Source organism: Capra hircus, chromosome 12 (assembly GCF_001704415.2).
Source record: "Capra hircus breed San Clemente chromosome 12, ASM170441v1, whole genome shotgun sequence".
In the NCBI taxonomy this organism is placed as follows: Eukaryota; Metazoa; Chordata; class Mammalia; order Artiodactyla; family Bovidae; genus Capra; species Capra hircus.
The window spans coordinates 18,051,047-18,065,446 of record NC_030819.1 but is presented as its reverse complement, the minus strand read 5'-3'; the positions used below and the strand labels follow the sequence as shown (position 1 = coordinate 18,065,446).

The 14,400-nt window shown below is 39.6% G+C and overlaps 1 protein-coding gene and 1 long non-coding RNA gene across 2 annotated transcripts in view; one reads left to right on the top strand and one right to left on the bottom strand.

Moving 5' to 3' along the window:
- The window catches only part of GPC6 (glypican 6), a 1,225,779-nt gene that overhangs the window by 295,781 nt on the left and 915,598 nt on the right, over window positions 1-14,400 (top strand). Inside the window, exon 2 of the mRNA XM_005687698.3 lies at window positions 8,140-8,298. Within this exon, the coding sequence (XP_005687755.2) occupies window positions 8,140-8,298 (159 nt within the window). The remainder of the gene's footprint in view (window positions 1-8,139; window positions 8,299-14,400) is intronic.
- On the bottom strand, window positions 8,235-12,393 carry LOC108637293. The gene is made up of 2 exons (XR_001918927.1): window positions 12,363-12,393; window positions 8,235-8,360 (listed from the first exon to the last, which is right to left on the bottom strand). It is a non-coding gene; the product is annotated as an uncharacterized LOC108637293 (long non-coding RNA).

Genomic DNA, 14,400 nt, shown 5'->3' with positions numbered 1-14,400 from the left:
TCCCCTTCTCCTCCTCCTTCCAATTTTCCAAGCATCAGGGTCTTTTCCAGTGAGTCAGTTCTTCGCATCTGGTGGCCAAAGGATTGGAGTTTCAGCTTCAGCATCAGTCCTTCCAATGAATATCTACGACTGATTTCCCTTAGGATGGACTGGCTGGATCTCCTTGCAGTCCAAGGGACTCAAGAGTCTTCTCCAACACTACAGTTCAGAGCATTAATTGTTTAGCACTCAGTTTTCTTTATAGTCCAACTCTCACACATCCCTACATGATTACTGGAAAAACCATAGTTTTGACTGGATGGACCTTTGTTGGCAAAGTAATGTCTGTACTTTTTAATATGCCATCTAGGTTGGTCATAGCTTTTCTTCCAAGGTGCAAGCATCTTTTAATTACATGGCTGCAATCACCATCTGCAGTGATTTTGGAGCCCAAGAAAATAAAGTCTGTCACTGTTTCCATTGTTTCCCCACCTATTTGCCATGAAGTGATGGGATTGGATGCCATGATCTTTGTTTCTTGAATACTGAGTGTTAAGCCAGCTTTTTCACTCTCCTCTTTCACCTTCATCAAGAGGCTCTTTAGTTCCTCTTTGCTTTCTGCCGTAAGGATGGTGTCATCTGCATATCTGAGGTTACTGATATTTCTCCCAGCAAGCTTGATTCCAGCTTGTGCTTTATCCAGTTTAGCATTTCACACGAAGTACTGTGCAGATAAGTAAATAAGCAGGGTGACAATATATATATACCCATGGACAGTATGGAACGATCAAACTATTGACAAGGTTAATAATTTTTATTATATATCGAGTCAAGGTAAGATGTGAGAAAAAGCAAAGATAGCTTTTCCTACTCCAGCTGCTACATATTCTCTGAGATTATCCTGATTCAAGCACTGCCCGCTCTCTGTCCCACAGACTCCTTACTCTTTGCTAATTTTGACCACATTTCTATTCTTTGCCCTAACTTCAGCCCCAGATCATCAGCTTTTCTGAAACAACAAATGCAAGGGAATGATAAAGGCCAGAAACATTGGCACAAGATCCATGAAGGTGGGATCTTTACAACTTAGAGCATTATGTTTAAAATCCTATTTATGCAATTCTTGGAACAGATTTAAACAACTCATGGATGCCACTCAAAGAATTATTTTTACAACATGCAGAGTGAAAATTTTATAACTAAGGGAACTGGTAGTCAAAGTCTTTATCAGGAAGTCAAAAACATGAAGGAGGACACAATTGTAGCTTCTTTGAGTGATAAGATCCACTGAAGTAGAACATGAATTTCTCACATCTTGTGTAAAAGTTCAAAATTTCTGATCATGGCACTGAATAACTTTGTGAAAGAAAAGCAGCCCTCAAGACATGAAAGGATCATTCATAATAACCTTTCACACTGAAAAATGTTAAAGAAGTGCTTATTTGGAGGTCTGGGGAATTTGAATTTAAAGAAATGAACTGGAACATAGATTTGAAAAATACTGCTTTTCTAAATTCTGCCGCTTCTGATTAGCTCATAGAGGAACTTTATAATACTAAAAACAGTCCAGGACTATTAACTCCAATTTAAATTTTCTTAGCTATCAGAAACTCAGCTAAAAGTTCACTTACTCTTAACTTTCCTAAACCTGTTTCCTTCGATTCTTTGCTCTAGTCAACTTACCAGGCACCAGATGAATAAAATGAATGGTTATTTGAAGTGACATATCAAATGATGAGGAGACTCTATCTGGGTACCAGACACAGCTAATTGACTGCGGGGATTCTAATAGTTCAAGGATGAAAGAACTTTGGCATAGAACATATGCTCTGAAGAGGGCCAAGTCTAAGACAAATATTGCACTCTAATCAAATGGAATTTATAGATTCAGACGTTGAAGTGCTCTGCTTTGTGAGCTCTTGCCATCTTCTTTGTATTTTTGAGTTTTTTTAAATTTCCTACCTATTTTTTAAAAATAATCTTCAGCTTGCTTTTATTGTTTTTTTTTAATTGGAAAATAATTGCTCTATAATGTTGCATTGGTTTCTGCCGTACAACTGTGCAAATCAGTCATAACTATATATATAGTCCCTCCCTTGTGAGCCTCCCTGCCTCCTACGTGTCTTCTAGGAAGTGTCAGGGTAGTAATTTCCCTCCACACTCCCAAGCTCTATGAAACCAAGTGTTTGGCTGTCTGTAGTCTGTGAAATGTGACTCATTCGGTGCATTGCATTTTTGTTGTTTGTTTATTTGTGATGGGCATTCTGAGGCCCCCATGTGTCACCTCCGAGGGCAGTGAGTCTCCGGTCACTGACCCATAGAGGCCGGCGTCTGTGGTTAATGAGGTCCTCCTGCCTCCTGCTCTTTCCCACCGTGCCACTCACCAGGTCTATTCCTGGAGGCTTTCAGACGCTGGGCCCTCCCTGGAGGGAGCTCCATCTGGCAAGCGTCACATTTCTGCTGTCATCTCAGCATCTTAGAGTGAAAACAAACTCCTGGGCTGGCATTCATGGAAAGACTTTGTAAAGAAAGGGTGACACGTAGTTGAAAGGAGTGTGTAGAGGGAGGAACAGCCTCATCTCTTCTGTCTTGGAAAACAGATGACAATTTATGGTGTGAGTGTATGTCCCAGAGCCTTTGCTCATCCTCTGTCTTCCTGTGGAACTCCCTTCTTTCACATTTACCATTCTCCTTATTTATTTTAGTTATAATAAAATTCCAGCTTAAATTTCGTCTTTGTGTGTGTGTGTGTGTGTGTGTGTGTGTTTAATTTTTATTGGAGTGTAGTTGATTTACAATGGTGTGTCAGTTCCAGGCGTGAAATGAGCAAAGTCAATCAGTCATACATATACAAATATCTGCTCTTTTTGGATTCTCTTCCAATATAGGTCATTAAAGAGTATTGAGTAGAATTCTCTGTCTTACACAGTAGGGCCTTATAGTGTGTATATAGCAGCCTCCACCTTCCAGTTTCTCTCGACATTACCTCTTAGCCCTTGGTAACCATTAGCCTTCTACATCTGTAACTCTATTTCTGTTTTATAGATAATTCCACATATAAGCAATATCATATGATAATTGTCTTTCTCTGACTTCACTCAGTATGACAATTCTAGGTCCATCCTTTCCACTGCAGATATCATTACTTAATTCTTTCTTATGGCTGAGTAATACCAATATTTATTTTAGAGCTAATGGCGATTTCTGTAAACATTCAGGGACTTGGGAATTCACTAGCATGAACTTCAGGTGCCCTAATGAAACAAGCACATGTATAAACTGATTGCCTGACCTTGCGTCTAATCTTCCTGGATGTGAACCTATCATCATGATTTGCACAGAGGAGATTTTCAATACATGTTTGATATGTCAAGGCACAGTCATCAAAGTTTCAACCTTACATTTTCTGCCATTATTGTCTCTTATCCTGACCTTCCAGAACCATCTATTTAGTATCTTTATTATTAGTGATCGTGGAGGTGCCTGGTGGTGCTCCAGTTGAGCTAAATGTTGTATCTAGTTATAGAATAGGTAACATATAGAGAACCTAAGGGGATCTGAGAAAGGAGAGTGGGTGGGAAACTCTAAAAGAACAACAGATTTTTTCACCTTCATAAATTGCAACTTGGGAAGAAACCCATTATTAATAGAAATACTGTAAGTGTCAGGAAGTATGTAAGCTGAGAAAAGTTTCATATTCTTGCTCTTTGGAGAAATTGTGAGAGGTAATTCTTTATCCAGCCAAGTAGCTGTCATGTCTGATTTCAGAAAGTCAATACTTCAGGTGTTACAGGCCTTATGGTCTCTTTCATAACTACTCTTCTCTTCTAACCCTACAACAGCCATAAACAAGGTATGAATGAGTGGGTGGGACTGTTATCCAATAAAACTTTATTTATGGACAGTTAAATTGGGATTTCATAAAGTATCATGTAGCACATAATATCATTTTTTTAATTCTTTAAAAAATAATTTTTCTTACAGGTCTTATCAATACAGATGGCAGGCTGGATTTGGCCCAGAGGCTATGTTTGACCCTGTTCTAGGGTCAAAACCGAAACAGATTAACACACTCACTCAAAACAAAATTAGCCAATTGTCCTAAGTCTTATTGGCCATTTAAAGTCATCAGTTGTTTTCACAGTTATCAGTGGCCTCAGATGAGGGGGAGAGAGGAGCTATTAAGAATTTAATTCCTCCACAACCTTCTTCTCCAGTGATGTGTTAGGAAGGAAGCAAGGCTTAGTCTCAATGGACCGCGTGTTTCATGACCTCTGGTTCTGTTTGTTTGGGGGCATCGCCGTGGTCTCCTCCTAGGTTCTCTAACAGGCATTTTGCATAAAAGATTCACTCTTCCAGTAGCATGATTCTTCAACATTCTGGTGATTTCCACATATCTTCACTTTTTCTAATTTATCTATCTCTGTCTTTCCATCTTTTTAGTTTTTTTTTTTTTCTTTTTCTCTGCCAGGAACAAAGGAGGAGACATCAGTTACCTTCTTAAGGACGCTACAATTCATTAAAAAAAAAAAAAAAACTCACCCTGCTTTGCATTAGTAAATCAACTTCTTACATATATCTTCATGGCCCTATACACACACACAGAAGTAATAGGTTTGGTTTAAATTTACCCTGCTAAGGAGTACCTTTCTCTTTTTATTTATCACCTGAGATAAAATACTGATTTTCTTGGAGCGATTGGAAGTTGGACCACCAATCCATTCTAATTTCATGCATGTAGATCCACGGCATTTCTTTCACAAATGTTACCCTCAGGTCATGAAATGTTTATTTTCTTTTGGTCAGTTTTTCACCACAAGTCCCATGCCTTTTGTTGTAAACTCACTTGAAATGATTCAGAAATAGAATGCAGTCCCAATGTACTACTAAATCCTGAGAAATGGATGGTTCAATTGTGCATATTATAGTCAAAATGGAATAGAGTTTTTTTTTTCCAGTAGTTTAAAACAGGTTAGAGAAACGAACATTCTGCAAAGTTGTTAATCTTAAATATCTATTTGATCTGGAAACAGTGTTCTCATCAGTTAGTTTTGGTATTTAAAAAAGAAAATTAGTGATTTGTGGACCATTTGCCACACTTGTTCCTTCCCAGTCTCTTCAACTATAGATCTATGCTTCTTAATGGGATGTGAGTATCAGAAGCACTTGGGGAAAAATTTCAAAATTTTCATGTTCTATCCTGCCCCCTTTTGGAATGATTTGCCCCTTCAAATCAGAGCGCATCAGGAACACACCTGCCTCAATGCAGCAAGTGAGAATACACTGTAGAGAACCTCAAGATTTCTCAGTTAGAGGGACAGGCATGTATGCCTAGTCGCTTCAATTGTACTTGACTCTTTGAGACCCTATGAACTGTAGCCCCCAGGCTGCTCTGTCTATGAGATTCTCCAGGCAAGAATACTAGAGTGGGTTCCATGCCCTCCTCCAGGTATTCTTCCCGACCCAGGGATCAAACCCACGCCTCTTGTGTCTCCTGCATTGGCAAGCCGGTTCCTGGAAAGCTCAAGAGGGACTTTAACAGATTCTTTTATAGAATTTGGTTTGGGTCGATGATGTGGGGGAAGTGCGCCAAGAAGCAGCACTTCACCCTAGATCAGATGCTCTCAAAGGTGTAGGTAGTTCCATAGTAAGGTATCTCAACCAAAGTGACCAGCAAGGGGGATGACTATGGTGAAGATCAGTCAATAAAAGGATAAATGTAAAAGTACAGATGCTCATCTTGCCAGTGAGAGGAGATTGTTGGTACTTTTGGATGGCACAATCACCTTGTTTTTGTCTGTGTTTAGACAAAATTTTTACATGGCCTTGCTTTGCCTCATGTCATCATGGTGTCAGAATGATCTTGTCTGAGATGGGTGTTCTGTGAGCTTGTTTACATGTAATACACTATGGTGACTTGGCCGTGAGTGCTAGGCTGGACTCTGAATGTCCAGAGCAGTTTGTTTTGTCTTTACCATGTGTACTCCCTGCCCCTCTTTCTGGTATAACTTTTTCATAACCTACTGTGAAGCTTTTATTAGAAGATGTTTGAAATGTACAGAAAAGTAATGATAGTAATATAATAAGTGAAAGTGAAGTAGCTCAGCCGTGTCCAACTCTTTGTGACCCCATGGACTGTAGCCTACCAGGCTTCTCCATCCATGGAATTTTCCAGGTAAGAATACTGGAGTGGGTTGCCATTTCCTTCTCCAAGTAATATAATAAACACCATGTAAATATCTAGCAACTTATGAAATAAAAGATTACAGATAAAAGTATCTGGGCATTTCTCTCAAATCCTAATTCCTCCTGGGAGGAAACTGTGATCTTGAAATTGATGTTTATCATTCTCAATACACTGCATGTTTCTTCCTTTTTAAAAAAGATATTCATAATGTTTTATGGTCTCCTTCCCTTTCAGGAGTTATATAAGTTCTAACTTTAATGCAGACCTGTGATCCTTTTTTTATTCTGGGGTTGTTTTAAGTAGGCATGAAAGCATCCAACTTCATGAAGAACCATGAGACAGGCACCCTATACTTCACATGGGGCATAATTTTATATAAGTACTGTTAAACATTATAAATGAATTTTAATCACCACATCAAGTACTCTGTTCGTTTGATTTCTCCATGTCCTACAGTGATTTTAATCACGGGGCAATTTGTTGGTTTTATTTAGCAAAATGTTGGGTGGATTTTCCTTCTTCCCTCCACTGGCTCTCTTAAACATTTTTGACACTAACGGAGCTGAATCAATTGGAAATTCACATTTTATGCAATAACAGACCGTTTTAATTTCATGAAGCAAGCAAGGGTTTGGCTTCCACTTGCGAGTAGCACTGAAGAAAGCAATATTGTCAAAGGAAGCAGCCCAGTATATCCAGAGATAAATCTGCCGAATTAAACCCAAGACTTTCATTAGCTCTTACTTTACATTTCCCTACAACATAAGCATTCATTAAACCCATCAGCGCCTTTCCCCTTGCAGGAGACATTTCTCTCTGACAAGGAATGTCAACCAAGGAAACGCGTGGCATAGGAGATCTGCCAGTAAAATCACACTTGCTTTCACAGGGAGGAAGGCTGATGCATTCTGAGGTTGGACGGGCAGGCACAGAACTCAGCGAATGATTGCCATCTTTTCTTGCCCCCGCCGTCTAACAGTCTATGCTGGTGGGCTGACTGTTTCTTGCCTCACTCGAGGTTCCTAAAGATAAGCACACTTATAACCTTGTTGCATCTCTTGTCACCTGTTGTTACTCGGTACATTTCAAATAAGAGCAGGGGCCTTGTGGTCTTCTGAGGTCTTTAACGTACCTCTGCTTATGTGACAGGGGCTGGAACTAAATGTCAGGTCTCTTAGTCACTTTGGGTGCTACGGCAGAAATATTGTAAACTGCTGCTGCTGCTGCTAAGTCACTTCAGTCGTGTCCTACTCTGTGTGACCCCGTAGACGGCAGCCCACCAGGCTCCCCGTCTCTGGGATTCTCCAGGCAAGAACACTGAAGTGGGTTGCCATTTCCTTCTCCAATCCATGAAAGTGAGAAGTGAAAGTGAAGTCACTCAGTCACGTCTGACTCTCTGTGATCTGTAGCCTACCAGGCTCCTCTGTCCATGGGATTTCCCAGCAAGAGTACTGGAGCGGGTTGCCATTTCCTTCTGGCTGATAAATAGCAAACATTTGCTTCTCATATTTCCAGAGGCTGGATAGTTTAAGATCACATCACTGGTGGATTCAGTGTCTGCTAAGGGTCTACTCCCTGATTCAAGACCCCATCTTTTGGCTCTGTTCCAATGTGCCAGAAAGGGCAAGCTTGGTCTCTTAGGGGACTCTTCTCTAGGTCTTGAGTGTGGGTACCAATCCCATTCATGACCTAAATACTTCCCGAAGGCCCCATTTCCTAACATTGTTGCCCTGGGGCTTAGTGTTCAACACATGAATTTATTGGGTAGGACAGAGACTATCAGACTGTGGGCTTGGGTTCAACTTGAGTCTGGAGTATTTGGAATGGTAGGCACCGCAAGGCCCAGATGAAAGTCCATGGAGAGGGCTGAGGGGCTGGTGAAACAGGGACCCTAGTATTTGAGGGAGATGCCAGAAAAACAAACACCCTGAAGGCCTGACCATTCTGTGCTGACATTCCCTTCCTTCTTGCAGGAGAACACTTAAGAATCTGTCCTCAAGAGTACACGTGCTGCACCACGGAAATGGAAGACAAGCTCAGTCAACAGAGCAAACTGGAGTTTGAAAACCTGGTGGAGGAGACGAGCCAGTTCGTGCGCACCACGTTCGTGTCCAGGCACAAGAAGTTTGACGGTAGGCGGCAGCTTTTCCTTCTCCTCAGGCTGGCTGTGCTTTCCGAGGCGAGATTCTTGATCCTATATGGAAAACATTTTCTTTAAGTGGAAGCTTTTCGTTCCTTCTTAAACATTTATACCTGTGTCTATTTTTAGGAAAGCCATGAGCACTCTTGACAGTTTGTACAGCTTGGAAAAACCTGAGTTAACAAAGAGCTGTTTGGCATTTGCAGTTTGCCTGTGAGATTTATTTGGAATGGTTTTGGCTTACATTTTCATTATTAGAGTGATTCTAAGTCAGCTTTTGTCACACCGTAGCTCGTCTTCAGTTTCCATCTAGGGATTTGCCCTGAAGTCATTAAATGTCATTTAAAATTATTTGAAATAGAACGTCACTTTTAAGAGGACAGACTTGTTTTAAGTGCCAGTTGATGCGGACTCCTTTATTTTAGAATATACCTTTCCTGTAATGTAAGGAACTGCATTTTATATTGTAGTTGAAATTGTCTGGCAGAAGGTTTTGACCCTTTATTGATTTCCTGGTTATAAGCAATTGACTTCATTTCTATATTCTGTTTGTTAAATAAACATTTTGTATTAGAAAGCACAACGAGCAAAAATAAGTATGACTAGGATTCATTGTTGGATTTTCCCCTTGGAGCCTCAGAAAGATTTTCAAAAGCAATCTGACTTTTATCCACTGAATGAATAATGATAACGATAAAGATAATATTCTTGGGTAGTGAGGTGTTGTCAGTGCTCTGTGAAATGAATGCCCCTTCCTATGGCTCCTTGTAAACCAGACTTTCAAATTGTAGGGACCCTTTCTTGTGTGCCTCGGTCTTAGGAAACTGCCCGACAGAAACAGAACAGCCATTCTTTCCTCCATCCTTTCCAATCAATGCACAACAAAGCTGGTTCAGAAAAATCTTGCTAAGTTTGTCTTTTTTTTTTTCTTTCCCTCTCTGTAGTAGATAAAATGTTCTTCTTGGTGGCTGCTTTAGATTGGCTGCATCGATGTCTCTTAGATTAATCCTCCAGGTTCTAAAATCAAGATTATGTGACATTTTCTGTGGAAGTGAAAGGGACTTACATTGTTGCAAGTATATTTCAGCATTTTCATGTTCTTCCTCTTTCTCTCTGTGTTCAACTGTATGTATGGATGTATATAAAAGTAACTCTTTATTTAGATATGATGCTGTGACTATTGTTCCCTTGAGTGCAACTAGCGAGGACTTGGGAGTTGGCCTTGATTTACAGATTATAAATCCAGTGACTTTTAGGAGCCCTGAAGGGGCTCTGTTCTTGAGGAACTATAATGTATAGTATTACTTCAAATTGAAGCAAATTGAGATGTGTTATCCTGTGTTACAGAAAGCAGGGGAGGGTGACCTGCTGCTCTGACTTTGACCTGTATCTTTAGAAAATAGCTCTTAGTGCTTTTATAAAGTCATGCTCCAAAATTAAGTAGGAATAATCCCAGGGCAGTATTCACCTTGTGCATGCGTGCAAGCTCAGTCACTTTAGTCGTGTCCCGCTCTTTGCCACCCTATGGACTATAGTCCGCCAGGCAATTCTGTCCATGGGATTCTCTAGGCAAGAATACTAGAATAGGTTGCCATGCCCTCCTGCAGGAGATCTTCCTGACCCAGGGATCAAACCTGTGTCTCAAGCAGGTTCTTTACCGCTGAACCACTGGGGAAGCCCATGTTACATAATATATATTCCTTTAAATAAAAATATTAGACTTAAGGTAGATTTTTGGGGTATTGATTTTTTTTTTTATAATGAGTAGAGCTATTCAACAACACTGAGTCAGGTACTTCCTGTATTCATCTATCAATGACTTTCAATACGTTTGGATTTATAATTATTAAACCCAGATGTGTTTCTCCTATAAAAAAAACCACTCACTCTTTCTTGCTTTCTCTCTGTGTCTTTCTCTTTACGAGTATGTTCTAAATTGTTCTAATGTATTTAAGGGTCTTATGTCAGTTGGTTTGACAGGACATTGATTTTGCTAAGATTTGATCTGACGGGGTGATGAATTCTTTAACAACTGCATTTCATTGTAGTTACATTAGGCTGGGATGGGAGAGAACTTAAGAAAGCTTTCAGCTATTTTATTTTTCCAAAATATAAATGGGATCTGGTGAGCTTAGTTTCTGAAGAGTTGTCTTAATAAATTATAAAAATTAGTCAGCATTATAATTTCTGCCCTTTGTTTGAGCAATTTCATGAAGGTCATCCATGCAATTGTGTGATATATCTTTTTATCCCACAAAAGCGATCCTGCTAAGTCACCTTTCAGGAATGCTGGTACATTCATGAGGGCAGTTTTCCATTTGTTCCCTTACCTTTTTTTTTTTTTTTTTTCATATTCCTGGATGAACCTGATGGTGCTTTGAGGGGCTTTATTTTTAGTAGCTTCCTATTCTGAGTCATTTTGCATGATTGCTGGAGTCTCTTGATCCAAAGTGTTCATTTTGCATCTCTGCCTCTGGTCCCACTTTCTCAGAGATCTTGATTTCTCATTGGATTTTAGGCATCTTTGTTGGTTATGTGTTCTTTATTATATGAAAGAGGACTGTATCATATGAGAAGGTGGCCACTTACCTTCCTATTTTGAATAAGTACAGCAACAATTTAAATTGCACCTAATATATGTGATTCAGTCCAAACTCTATTCAGAGCGGCTAGATTCAATCACAGTTAATCATTAGTCTACAGTCTAGTCACTATGCTAGAAATGTTTTTATTCCATTTAGCTTGTCATTTTGTGGTAGAGGTGACTTTTAAAATTTGAAATTCAGAAACATTTAACAGAACATAACATTACATTTATTGTCATATTCTTTCCCATTTTCTATTAATATCTTTGGTAATATTTAGTAGATACTGTATAAAATTATAAATATTCATTGCCTGGTTGGAGGCTAAACCTGAATGAATCTGAATTTTCCCCAATTTCCTTAAAGGGCCCAGCTTTGCTCCCTAGCTCCATTAGCTGAAAATGTATTGCTGTGAAGCAGTGAATAGAAAAAAAGGGTAGCTGTGAGGCAGTGAATTGAAAAAGTATATAAAACCAATTGCAGAAAATTTCACTCTTTAGCAGTGAATTTCCTTATAGACGAGTAGATTTTTTTCCCCTTTTTTAAACATAGAGTTGAAATATGATGAATGTATGTACAAGTTTATATCCTTGGCACTAGCACTCTTCCAAGTGCTTTACATGGGTTTTATTTGTTTGCTTGTTCTCCCTTTTCTGGCCAAATCTCCACCTCTGCTTGGCATTACACATCCCTGCAAACCCCTCACCTGTTGGCCAGAACCTGGCCACTGCTGATTCTCAAAGACACAGGGATGCTCTCAGTTTGCTCTGTAGCCAAGCCTAGGTTTTCCAGTACACTCCAGTGGTTAAAATCATGGATGAAGGTCCAGCCAGGTACACCTGGAAGAATGATCACAACTCTATTCCCTGACTTACGGCCTTTCTCACTTTTGCCAAGTACCCCAGATAGCCAGAACTATACAAACAAATGGATCGTATAAAAATACAGATAAAGAGAGTGACATCTTTGTGTACCCACTCATTTTCCTAGCATTTTGGTGTTTAGTAACTGCCTGACCTGTCAGATTGACATCTGTGTCCAAATCCCAGGGGCTGTCTTGCTTCAAATTTGTAAAGATCCTAGGAAAATGGAGAGCAACCAAATACTCAGATAATAGGAATGGTAATAATAGGCAACATCTGGCCATGTTCCTCGCCCATTACAGACGTTAATCTGTTTACCAGCAGTGAGCTGCAGTGCAGCGCCACAGACTCTCAGTGGCAGAGTCAGCATCCTGTCGCAGGCTGAGCCCTCCTGGGTTCTTGCTCTTAGTCACAACCACCCCATAATCTCTCTCTCTTGTTTTCTATCCCCAAATGTGCTGAGATTTCACCATCAGCAGCGTCTTTTCCTCTATCTCCCACCGCCAGGTACTCCCAGTAATTGTGGGAAAGAGGTGGAAATATCTTACAGAGAAATGTGGAAAGAGATTAAAAACAAATCCTTAAAGAAAGAAAATAAAATTACTCACCTAAATATAGTCCAGCCCCCAAGGAACTTGGAACCTGGAGAGAGTAAATGACGTGCCAAGTTTCCACCAAGAATGATGAAACCAAGACTGTAAGCTGATGCTCTTGACTTACATCAGACTTAGAAACAGTAATATGATAGCAAGTCGATATTTGGCTGAAATTCTAACTCAGCTTTTATTTGTTTTCAGTGGACGCTGGCTAAAAATTACTGATATTCTTTCAACAAGGAAATTGTGATATTGGTGGCTAAAGAATCTAGCCATATTTTTGGAAAAGACAGATCAGTGTTTAAGTGAATATTGTCCCTAAATTAAAGGGACATGAGTGTTTTGTGCAAAAGAAAAGTTGTTAAATCAATGAAGGCATGTTATTTATTCTCCTCACCTCATGAAGCCCTGGTAGCTTCTATCCTGATGTAAGTACAAGCACCCTATTCTCCAGAGACATATATGGAATATGGATTATTCAGAAACAGAAAAATTTGGTTGAAGGGATATATTACTTTGGCAGTTTTTTCTTTGTATTTATTTGAGCTGGTATTTATTCATCTGAATCTCAATATGAGGTTTTTTGTTTAGTGTGTTCTTGGTCTTATTATTTTACTTTGCTTCTTGGTTTTTATTTATGTATTTTTATGATATACATTTGTCCAGAGATCTTGGCAGCAAGTACATTTTTAAAAGAAAAAGAAAAAAAAGTTGAGCAGTAATTTCCATCCTCCCAAAGAACTTATTCCATGGTAACACCCTCAGAATTCTCATTGTGACTGAATGCGGAAATAATTTATACATGGCGCCATAATATTTTTACGCTGCAAATCTGCTTGTGTTTTCTTTTTAAATATCATTTCTCATCTATATGCTATAGAGATGACAATAATGTAATGATATCTTTAAAATATGGCCTAATTTTCTCACAGAATATACTTATTTGAAAAGCAAAAATCCCTGAGTAGTTTTCCTTATGGTAGCAGAGTCTTCTAAATTTCCTGTTACATGGGTGCTGTGTGTGTGTGTGTGTGTGTGTGTGTGTGTGTGTGTGTGTGTGTGTATGTGAGTGAGATTTCGATTTGGAAATATTTATTCAGAACTTATTGTATAAAGACATCTAGCTAAGGGTCTAGTACATACAAAGATGACTAATAATGACAAAAATATGGTCAGTCCATCACAGAATTTACCTTGTTGGGGGTCTAGACATCTGTATTAAGCTAACTGTAAGGGAGCCAGAATTGACTCTGCCATATAGTGGAAGTCCAGAGAAAACTGGAAGGAGTCGAGTATTTTATTGAGACACTAGAGAAGAAAATCAAAAATATAAGTGATTAGTGCTTGCTATGACGGGGCTTCCCCGGTGGCTCAGTGGTAAAGAACCTGCCTGCCATTGCAGAGACATGGGTTTAATCTCTGAGTTGCGAAGATCCCGTGGAGTAGGAACTGGCCACCCACTCCAATCTTCTTGCTTCGGAAATCCCATGGACAGAGAAACCTGGAGGGCTGCAGTCCATGTGGTCGCAGAGGAGTCAGACACAACTGAGTGACTAAACAAGTGGAGACTTTTAGAAGATGGAACACACTGGACCCTTAAAGAATGCCTTAAGGTTGTGAAGGTTAAAGAGGTGCCAGGAGGCGGGTGGCAGGAGGAAGTATAGGCATTAATCTTGTTTGCATAGTCCACAAAGTCCTTGGGACATGCCAACATAATTACAGTTGATCCCTCAACAGTGTTAATTTATCGACATTTAGCACACATTCATGATGTAAATAATCTGTAGAAACATTTTTGTTCCTGTATCAGTCTGCCGTTGTTTTGTAACAACCAACCACAGCATTTCAGGGCATAAGTAAGATGCTTCTCTTTTTCCTTGAATGTGTCTTTGGATAGCTGGAGTTTGGCTGTTTCAAGCCTTTGCTCAACGAGGCTGCCTCTAAACTGTGGATTTGGTCTGGTCAGTTCTAGACATTTTTTTTGGAAGTAGCTCTCTACCTACATGCTTCTCATGGTAGAGGCTGGAGACTGTATTACACAAGTAGAAAC